This window comes from Rhinolophus sinicus, linkage group LG05 (assembly GCF_036562045.2).
Source record: "Rhinolophus sinicus isolate RSC01 linkage group LG05, ASM3656204v1, whole genome shotgun sequence".
NCBI classification, from domain to species: domain Eukaryota; kingdom Metazoa; phylum Chordata; class Mammalia; order Chiroptera; family Rhinolophidae; genus Rhinolophus; species Rhinolophus sinicus.
This window is the reverse complement of record NC_133755.1, coordinates 87,357,742-87,368,963: the sequence shown is the minus strand read 5'-3', so window position 1 is coordinate 87,368,963 and position 11,222 is coordinate 87,357,742. Positions and strand designations below refer to the sequence as shown.

Sequence of the window (11,222 nt, the reverse complement as noted above, 5' to 3'; positions counted from 1 at the left end):
AGGCTAGAGTTTGGATTGGACATTGGAGCTAATACCATGTGAGAATGAACTATAATGGTGAAAGGGTTTGAACTAGGAATTAGAGTTGTGGGGTAAGGGCTAGACTCAGAGTTGGAGAACCATCTGCTCTCTCTTGGGTCTCTCTACAAGCTCATCCTTTTCACTTCTATCTTCCAGGGCCAAGGTCTTTGGACTCAGTATTACCAAGAAAGGAGCCCTTGTCAGCCCCTGACTTGCGTCACACCTGGCTCTTTCCTATACAATTTCAGTTGCTACTTCAGGAGCTCTGGTTGCTGAAGCATTAATATTATCCTTTACTAGACCCTACGGAGCTCCTTTTGGGTCGGTGGTGATTGCAAACTACCCCCAAGAGTCATATTGCAGGTTCATCTGGAATGTAATCCACATTAGAAAAAAAGTCAAGACAATTACGACAAAAGCACTTCTGCCAATTATCTCACGCTTTGGTCTCCTAATTTGATGATGCACTGACATTTTATGTCCTCTTTGAGCTGTCAGCCAACTAAGTGGACATGTTATAGGAACTGGTTCAAGGGCTCCTCAGATAGAAACCTTGGGAACTAAGAGTGAAGAGTTAGCTGGCTACAAACATAAGAGGAAGCAGATGAACACTGGGTCTCATGTTGTATGACAGTGTGATGAAAAAGCTCACAGTGAGCTTCAGTCTTTCTGGAGAGTGTTGGTGAAGACATTCCTCCAGGATAGTCTGATTAGGATGCCAATTCATATATGGAACTCACACTGATTAACAAATTATTGTGCCTTTTTATTTAATCAACAAATGTTTATTAATGCCTTACCAAATGTGCCCTGGGCATTGTGTATATAGCAGTGAACTAAACAGACATGATCTTTGGAGAGGAGACACACAAATAAATAATTATAAACTGTGATAGGTGTTACAAAGGAAAATGGTGCTATAGAAGGTAAACATGGGGCAATAACTTTAATTGGGGGTCGGGGGAGCAGTCAGTGAAGATGTCTTTAAGGGAGTGCCATTTAAATTTAGGCCTGAAATAGCTTAAGTAGGAGTTAGGTTGATGGAAAATTCTTCAATGTGTCCATTGTTCTTTAGGCTTTTGAATTTCAGGCTGCAATTTATTCATTTGGTGGTAGACACCTTTTGGAATCGTTGCCAAGAATCTGACCTTTGAGAACTGCAGGTTACAAGGATAGGTCTCTGGCAGCCATGTGTGCATTACAAAACAAAGAGCCTTGACAATGTACTGCTCCACCGGCTAAGGGCAACTGTACCAAGAAAGGACAATCTGACATAAGCTAGACCAATAAGGTTCTTTCTCCTGGGACCTGGGACTCATAGATACGAATTAATCTCTGCTGGTTCTTGAAGTGAGGCTAGGTAAGCTTGGACAGTCATGTTTTATCTTCCCAGAGAGCAGTTAAAGCAGGTCTGCAGAAAAGAATGAAGTGGCTCTGCAGACAGAAGTAGAGATAGAAGAACATTTGACCATAGAGAAAGAGATAATGAAGGAATAAATACTTGGCTTCCAGTTGATATTTTGATCTTTGTTCCAGTCCTTTATGATTATTTCCTTCAATAATTTTTCTTTTTTTTGCATGGAGAAGTTTCAATGAGAAGTTGCATGGAGAAGTTTCTGTTACTTGCTGACCAAAAAGTTTTGACTAAGAGTGTCTTTTATCAGATTTGCTCTTCTGCTCAGCAAACATGGATTGAGTCTGCTTCAATCTCATAGAGATTTGTGGACCCCATAAATCCACCAAGAATGCACAAACAGAATGGTATATATACAAATAAAATACTAACATTCGGTAGTAAAATTAATCTAGGTAATACCCTCTAAGGCTCTTGTATCCCCACTGGGTTGGGGCTGCATAACAGCTATTTCTAAGAGCCAGTTCTTTTGGAGCTAGGTTTTGTGAGAAGAGACAAACATGTAAATTTCCTGGTCCTATAATGGAAGTCATGTGCGCAGAGGAAGGAGGGACCAATTGTGCTTTGTCAGAGTATGTAAGGCATTGATGGGGTAAGGTGTTTGAAGTAGGAGTGTGCTGGGCAAGAGAGAGCTTCAAAGGGCAGTTTGGGCAGAGGGGAATAGGAGGGATAAGGCCTTAGGAAATACTGGGTACTCCATAAATGCTTGTAGGCAAGTAGTTTTTAAGATGGCAATCATGTTTTATATTAAAATTTCCTTTTGGTTTTAGGGTTTCCTTTTCCATATATAAAAGAAAATCATCAAGATTTTCTGTCAACAGAGTCCACTTAATCCCAGTCTGTTAAACTCATAGGCTGTGTCTTCCACCAACATGGCAATTTTATGTCAGTTTAAGTGAAGATTTAAATCCACAAAGTTGAAACTAAATATTACACAAAATAAATCAGCACTTGCATTTGGGGACGAGTTGGCTTTAAATGGTCTGATTTTTGTAATCATTATCTTCGTCATCAACAGCATATTTAGGACCATGTTAAACTAAATGTGATTCTTGCTCTTTAGAGGCCAAAAGAAGTGATATCAACGTTAATAAGTCCAGAGCATGCACACACAGAATGGTATATAAAGAAATAAACAAAAAAAACCACATTTCGTAATAAAATTAATCTAGGCAGTACCCTTTGAGGCTCTGGTGTCCCCACCCGGTCGGGGGTACACAGCAGCAATTTGGAGGAGCCAGGAAGCCCATAATGGCATCAGCTGTGGGTCAACTCTCCAGGTCTGGTAGCCGTTCCCTCCGTGTTGAAATTAGTCACCAACAATCGCCTTCTGTTCACGTTTGGCTGGAGCTCAGAATAAGTTCAGAATCCAAGACAAGGAGCACTAAATGACTCATTTTTCAGTGTTTCAAACTTCTTTGATCACTTATCAATTTCCATTACTGATTCGGTCATAGCTCCTTTTTAAAACCAAACATGTCCACTCAAGGAGGAAGAGAGGTTCTCCTAGCTTAGGTATAGGTAGTGGATTTATGTCTCCGAGGCTGGGGTACCGATATGGGAGGAGGGGCACGGAGCCTGTCCCGGACACTACCTCCCCGCCCCCCGCCCTTGGTGGGGCGGAGGACGGGAGGGAAGGGACCTTTCCCAGAAGTTCATTATTGCCAAGAGGAGACAAGTGCCACGGGTGGAACTGGAAGAGTGGGACGGGTATGGGGAGACTGGGAAGAAAGAGATTCCCAGGGGGTTGGCAATTTGTGGAGAAATGTTCCCCGGCATCGCCCAGGACCAAGGAGGGCAGGTTCAGAGACCTCTCTGGTAGCCGAAGACCCCGACGGCCCCGGGAAGACCAAGACCCACTTCCGGGTGTGGAAGCATTCCCTCCTAGTACCCTGTTACGGTGTCTCCGGGCGCATGCGCTACGCTCGGCCGCCGCTCTGGGACTGGCCCAATTTACCCTAAACAACTAATCTGCTCCTCCCCCTCCCGCTTGGGGCGTACCATTAACGTTTGGGGGGAGGCAACGCGCCCCCGAATAGTTAGTAGCCTGTTTTCCCTTCTTCAGACGGGTGGGGGAAGGTAAGTTTGCTTCAGATTTTAAAAGTTCCAAGAATACAAAAGCCTCAGAGGCCGGTCGCCGAGTAATAGCCCGCCGCTCTCGGTTTGCTTACAGCCGCATACTCTTCCTTTGAGGCGCTGAACAAAGTGGCACGCCCGGATCCCAGCTGATCAGCTGCTGGGCTTTGGCGGCGGCTCCCCCGGGCGAGACCATTGTGACTCCTTAGGAGGGGTGCATAAGGAGGGGAGGGGGCGGAGCGGCCATTGTCCGGTCATTTCAGCCTCCGGGGGAGGGGAGAGCGAACGGGCCCTGGGGCTTCACTGCGGCCGCTGCTACGCCAGAGCCGGCGGGGGCCTCAGGTCCTTACCAGCGCCGCCGCACGGGACATCGCTCTGGCTGGGAGCGGCGGTGGGAGCTGCCGAGAGCGCCGGGTCTTCCCTCCTCCCCAGCGGTCCTCGGTTCACCCGCACGCCCCTCCTCCTCTGCTCCGCTGCCTCTCCTCTCCGCGCCTCCCCCGGCACCCCCCGTCTCTGCAGGCCGAGTGGTGCGGCCCGCCTCCAGCTGACCGGCCTGGAATCCCGGCTCGGAGCCCCGGACTCGCGCCCGCCCGCGCACCCGCTCCCTCCCCCTCCCCCCGCCCCGAGCCCCCTGCCGTCGCCGCCGCCGCCGCCTCCTTCGAGCGGGGCCCAGGCCCAGCCGCCGCCACCACTGCCGCCGCCGAGCTCCTCCGCCGCCGCCGAGCACCATGGGAGACGCCGGGAGCGAGCGCAGCAAAGCGCCCAGTCTGCCGCCTCGCTGTCCCTGCGGCTTCTGGGGGTAAGTGCCGACCGGGTGGGGGCGGGGGTCGGGGGCTCGGGCGCCTGGGCTTTCTGGGCAGGCCTCGGGGCCCTGGAAGGCCCGAACCCTGGGGGCTGGGCCCAAGCCGGGCCTACGAGGAGGGGGCAGGGGCCGAGTCCCAGGGAGGGGCACCGGGTGGGGAGTGGGGGTGGGCCGAGAAGGCGCTGCCCTGGGTGCGCTGCCACCCTCTGGGACTCGCCTGCCCGAGGCTCGGGCCAACCGGGGCCACCAGGGCCACGGGATTGGGGGGCAGGGCACCGGGGAGGGATGAGGGGGCGGCGTTGGCACCTCCGGTGGAGCTGGGATACCCCCCTTCCTTGGCGTGTGGAGGCCAGCCCTTCGTCCCCCACCCTTTGGTGTATGAATTGGTGCCCAGGCACCAGGAGGGTATTTCCTCTGACTTTTTAACCTCCCCTCCTCCCTCTCCCCCAGAGACTTGCATCATCACTTCCTAAATGATATCCCAGTGCCCCATTTGCTTTTAGGAAGCTGTTCACACGTCACCCATTTTTAAACATCGAGCCCAGAATCCAGGGGGTGGGGGAGGTAAAGTTATAAGACTGTTGAGGTCTCACCTTTATTTAAAACACATTTCAGGAGATCTGTAAAATTTCCTTGTCAAAAACCAAGCAAACAAACAAACAATAAAAAACAGCACTCAGTCATTCTGGCTTGGGAACGTGAGAGCCAATTTGCTTAATTGGCTCAAATTTCCTTCCCCCATTTTTTTTTAAAGATAAAAATATTCATATTGGCCAGCCTATCTTATTACTTGGCCATCCTGTGTTAGAATGGGAATATGTGAGGTGGGAAATCAACTTTCTCACCTAAAGTTAGTTTAAATTCTCCTTGGAACACTTTGAGTTTCTTAGATTGCCTCCTCTCTTACCGAACAGGTGCCTCCAACATACCTTATGACTCTAGTTCTGTTCTAAGGAAACTAGAGACTTTGAAGGCCAACTTTTGTGATTGAAACCTTTTTTCTTTTTATCTTTTTGTTTTCCACCTGCTCAGTGTATTTGGAGGTGCATAGAGGCAGTAAGGAAATGATTATTTGTGCTGAGACCATCTTGGGAAGATGTATTGAAGTACTTTACCTTTGCAGTCTTTCAGCTAGATAGATCTTAGGAATGGTTAAGGTAGAAATGAAGGCTGTGATTTTTGGAGTGCTGAGAAAGATTAGAAAGTAGATCTTAGTGTAGAGTTTTTTTGTGGAATTTGTGAAATCCAAAGGTTATGACAAAGACATAGAATCTCATTTTCTCATCTTTCTGCCTTTATTAAAAATTTCTGGGTGGAAGGACATTAGTGAAAAATAAGGTATGGTATTACCAGAAGTTCTGAAAATGTGAAAATATTTTAGGTTTTATAGTCTTTGCTTCGTTGTGATTTGAAAATAATAATTGGATTATCTGCTAAGTGCTGTCTTGGATAATCTAATTCCAAGAATCTTATGAAATAGGAGCTATTATCTCTTTATAGGTGGGAAACTGAGACTTAGGGTGAATAACTTGCCTCTTGCATACAGAGTCGAGGGTGGAGCTGGTGAGCTCTTTAGAGTGCTTAGTACCATCCTGTTTATGACATCAGTCTGCAGCCCTAGAGAAATCTGGTGTCACAAGCCTCAGATGGTAACTCATAAGAAGACATGTGGCTCAAAGAAAAGTAGCTGCCAGTGGCAACTAATGGCTAAGATGTATCAGAGGCCTGTTTCCTGGCACCATGTTTATGTGCTTGGGACCATTATCATGAGTGGAACCCTTATTGCAAGACATATCAAGACAGAACTAAGGAATTGGAATAGCCTTTTACCTTTAGCCAGCAAGTTCTGAGTAATGCCAAGAGTTTTTGGTAGTAGCAAGCAGAGAGGGGTAGTTACCCTGATGCCACTTGACCAATAAGCAACCAGAGCTGCTTTTTTGATACTTTTAGCCTGGCACTTTTTATGAACTGCAATTTGCCTAACAGGAGTAGTGACCACAAAACTAATATTTTCATGGTAAAAAAGTGTTTGTGTTTTTTTAATGTGTAATGTTTTTACCTTTCCTAAAGGTATTTGGAGGCACATGTGTAGTTTGCATTTTACACCAAAGTATCATGAAATTGCTGCCAAATTTCCATTATATCATAACTGATTGTGAACATGTTTTCTTTATTGCATGGGTGACAGTCATGTCATATAATTAAGTAAACTTAGAATATATTCAACAAATTTTTGAGTGCCTCTGATACAGTGATGGGCAAGGGGGCCCTGACTCCATCCTCTGGGACAGTTTCTGTAACGTGGATTAGGAGAGGTACAGGATGTGATGGGAGGGGGCATCTACCCTAGCTGATGTGGAAGGTAGAGCAAGGTAGCCTGGAGGTGACACCAGCCTAGACCTGCAGGAGAGAATGGAAATAGGTAGGGAGAAGAGTCTTTCAGGCATGGGTAAAGGCCTGGATGTGAGAGAGAGAGCGCATTACACATTTGAGGAAATGGAAGTTTCTTGGGGTCCATTGGTAGATTTTGAAGGGGGTGAGAAGTTTAGATGGTGAGAGCAATTGGTGATGCAGGGCCCTGTGGGTAAAGCTTAGGACTTTTATTCTGAGTGCTTGTATCCTGGGGAGCTATTGAAGAACCAACCTTGAGTGGGCAGTGATGTGATTTCCTTTAATGTGAAAGATTATTGGATCATCTTGAGTGTGGCCTGGGGGTGTGGGTATGATTGTGTGTGTCTGTTTGAATATGGTGTATGTATGTATGGCTGTAGGGTGTTGCCATAGGTACAGAAGGTTTGTCAGAAGGCGTAACCCAGCCCAGTGATGCCAGGGAGAATGGAGAAAGATAGATAGATAGGTGTGAAAGCCATTCAGGAGAGGTACCCTTTGCCTTTTCTCTTCATGAAAACAAAGATGAGTTTAAAAACTTGAGTTAGCTTTGTGCTTTGTGGAAGCTGTAGATGTGTAGTCAGCTCGCCACGGCCCACACCCAGCCATTTGCAAAGGAGCCTCAGCCGAATGTTTTGGCACCAGCAGACTAAAGGCATTTCCTTTAGGATGGCGCCTTGCTCTAATGACTTAGGTTGTAGGACTTAACTGTCTAGCATTGTCCAGTCAGAATACCAATCAGCAGGGTTTAGTGAAATGGGAGAGCTGAGGTCTTTTTCGTGGGAATGCAATTAGACAGGAGAATGCCAAGAGGGGCATGCGATGCAAATGTGTTAGTGCTTAGAATACAGTCTCCAGTTTTCTCCCTCTTGGTTTATATTGTGTATTTGTGTGCAAGTAACTGAGTTACTATTTTGTGGAGACACATCTCTCCATTGGGAAACTTTGCTACCTTGGAAATTGTTGAAGATTTACCGATTTATAAACTTGGAAATTGTATACTACATACAATGTTTTTAGGGTTAATGACCGTAAACAGTTTTTTTCCCTGATACAGGGACTTAAAACTTTTAGTGAAATATGAACACTTCCGTGGCTTATTTTAGGCAATCAGTAATCATGCAAAATACATACCAATTTATAATTGTCAAATCTGAAATAAAATAGTCAATTAGTACATTTTCTTTTGTTGAAGTATATACATACGCAAAAGCACTTTTAAACTATACAGATAAAAAGTGGTATTAGTTGAAGCTACATTTTAAATTGTTTAGACATTTAGAATATCCAGAAGCATGTAGCTTTTTCACAGATATATTCAAAAGTTGTTGAAAGAGCAGACCTGGAATATTATAAAAAGACAAGCAGAAAACTAAGACAGTAAGACTATACTGAGTATATTTTAGGGTAATAGAAAGGATAATTAGGTTGAATAGAGAAAGATGGACCCCCCCATTCTACTTATTAAGTATAAAAATGCAATTACTAATATTTTACTTTTGCAATTGGAAAAAATATCACAGTGTAATATGAAAACTTTGGGAAGTACAATTTCTTTCATAAGTAAGTTTAGAGTAGACATAAATATTCAGTTTGGTATTTAGGGAATAATGGAGTATTTAAATACAGGACTTACTGGGTAAACTAGTCACTGTTTTGATAAAAGAAAAAGAAGCCTTTCTTTCTAATTAATCACGTCATAAATATTGCATAGGTACATCTCTTTAGGGAAATAGATTTTATTGGTATTTCATTTTTGTGATCTACCCTGTTGAAGCGTTTTACTTACCAACTAGATCTGCTAGATAATAGATGTATTTTAAATAAAGATGAGGTCACACAGAGATCAAGGGTAATTGCACAAAATAAATTCCATTCCTGACACGGTTACTAATTGAAAGTTGATTGAACATATAACATGATTTGTTTTATTCCATTTTACTTTTGACAATCACAAGATAACTGCTAGTTATCTAATATATCTAAATATTCCCTCCCTCCCTCCTTCCTTCCTCCTCTCCCTTCCCTCTCCCCCCTTCTGTCTTCTCCCTTCCTGCCCTTCCCTCCCTCCATCCTTTTCTTTCTTTCTTTTTTTTTCCCCTGAGCCCAGTCTTTTGGGAATTGACATATTCTGTTTCTGTCCCTTGGAGAGTCATCTGGCTCATGGGCTTGGCTCCTAGTAGTGTGGCCCTCACACTCGTTTTGATTCTTCAGTCTGTCTCCCAGTTGGAGTATGTTCACACCTGGGCTTTCACGTTCATGTGAGCACAGCATGAATCACTAGTTAATCAGTAGAATGTTCATTCCAGTGATGTCACTAATTATCCCTTGTTATAAAACCCCCATAAAACATTCTCTTCAAACAGCTTGTTTGTGCAGTTTTTTGTTTGCATCTTTGAGTATTGTGTGTATCCGAAATACGTGATTTAAATGAAGCATGTTTATCTACTTGCCCCGCTTTTCTGATTACATTTGAGGTGTCCAGAAAATATGACATTTGCCCTTTCTGTGTAATGGAACACAAGGAGATAAATTTTTTTTTTTTTAAAGAAAACATGTTCTTCGTTTACATTGCTTTGAGGCAATAGCTTTTTAGAGTTACATCCAGTTAACATGGAGGACATGTGGCTCTTCTGGTATTACCCTCCTCCCCACTCACCCTTCTCTCCAGACAAGAGGAGAACCCTATACTTAAGTTGTACTGAAAAGTTTTGAGGAAAAATCTTTTTATAACCCTAAATGGTATTAAAGTTAACATTTGTTTTCACACATTAACCTTTTCCTAGCTGGAAAAATCAGAGGGTTAAGAATTCTTTGAAATGAATCAAGTCCTAAAAAAAAAAAAAAATCCCCATGTGTTAAATATTATTTACTGAGAACAGAGTGAAAAGTAATATAATTTAGATTTTTTTATTAGGTCATAAGGAGGTTGTGTCTGTGCAAAGTTACGCAAGGTGTTGAAATCCTACAGTAATCTTGGACTAAGATTGAAATTAAAAATTTATTTTTGAAGAAAGGTTAAGTTTGGTATCTCAACAAAGTTACATATGGGAAGTGACTGGTCACAACCCAACACTTGGGTTAATTGTAATGTAATACTTAGAAAGTCGTCCAGATTCAGGGTTGTTGAATGTTGTGGGACCTTGTGTTAAGTAGTAGTTTGCAAAAAAGGCCTTCATTCCAATTGGTGGATGACACTGATGTCACTCAGTTCTTCTAGGGAATTTGAAACAGGTTGGTCCTGCTCTGGGCTGGGTCCCTAGATGACAAGATTATATTGCTGAAGGAGATACTTAGACATAAGACATTTCCTATATGTGGTGTTAGGTGGGTGCAGAAGTAATTGCGGTTTCAAAGGTTAAAAATAATTGCAAAAACCGCAATTACTTTTGCATCAGCCTAATAAATGCAGAAGAGAGGTTAAGCAACTTTATTTGAAGTGTTTAATAACCAGAATCTAAGACCCTATTCTAGAATTGTGCTGTCCAGTATACTAGTTACTGGCTACATGTAGCAATTTCAATTCATACTAATTAAAATGAAATAAAATGAAACATTCTGTTTTTAAGTCACATTAGCTGCAGTTTAAGTACTCACTAGCTCAAGAACTAGTGACTATCCTATTGGGGAGCACAAATACAGAATAATACTTCATCGTCCTAGAAAGTTCTGTCGGACAGTGCTGTTGTAGGGCATTGACTAAATAGGCAGCCAGGAGTTTCAAGCCTAGCTCCTTTTTTCTTTCCAGTTTTATTGAGATATAATTGACATTCAAGCTTATTTTCTTGTGAGTTTTCCAGATCTCTGTTGTCTCATATTCTGAAAATAAGGGTTCTATCTAATTTAGCTCTAAGTTTCTTTCCGGCTCTAACAGTATTTTATTTCCATTGGGGGAAGCAAGGCTATTGTTAATCCAGATTACTGGGAAGTGCTCCTTTGATCAGTTTTGGGAATTAAAGTTTCAGCATACAAGTTAGTCTGTAATTTGAACATTTTTTTTTTTAAAGTTACCTTTTGAGTCCGTCACCTTTGCTGTTAGCACTATTAAATTGGCAGTCTCAGGTCTGTACAAGGAGGTATTGGACTGAAGAAGAAGCAGTTTTTGTTTTCCTCTTTAGTGAAGAAGTTTTGAAGGTATTTACCTTGGACTGTATGTGATTTTTGTAGAAGAATAATATTTGTTTTCACAAATGTAAATCTCATGGCAGCTCCCCCACCCCCCTTTCTAATACTTCATTCTGGTCTCACTGAATGTGGAATTGTGATTTTTTTACATACTTTCAATCTAGAATAAACTAAATTTAATATTCTTTACTTTTTTACTTACTATAAGTATTTTAATATTTTGCTACCCAAGCTCCTAAATGTTCAATTAAAAGAGCTGCAATGTATCCCACTAGTTTGATATGCCATTTACTTATTCATTTATTCATTTGTCTATCTCTATTTATTTAGGTCTATAGTGTTAAGACATTTCGATTATTTCCACTTTTAAAAGCTAATGTAGAAAATGTTACAAGG

At 43.0% G+C, this 11,222-nt stretch overlaps 1 protein-coding gene across 2 annotated transcripts in view; it reads left to right on the top strand.

Moving 5' to 3' along the window:
• Positions 1–3,727: 3,727 nt before the first annotated feature.
• ZFAND3 (zinc finger AN1-type containing 3) overlaps positions 3,728–11,222 on the top strand; it is a 296,203-nt gene continuing 288,708 nt past the window's right edge. Inside the window, exon 1 of one of the 2 annotated variants that reach the window (XM_074332881.1) lies at positions 3,728–4,310. In XM_074332881.1, the coding sequence (XP_074188982.1) occupies positions 4,240–4,310 (71 nt within the window). In that variant the 5' untranslated portion in view covers positions 3,728–4,239. The remainder of the gene's footprint in view (positions 4,311–11,222) is intronic. The other variant, XM_074332882.1, reaches the window with a different exon arrangement.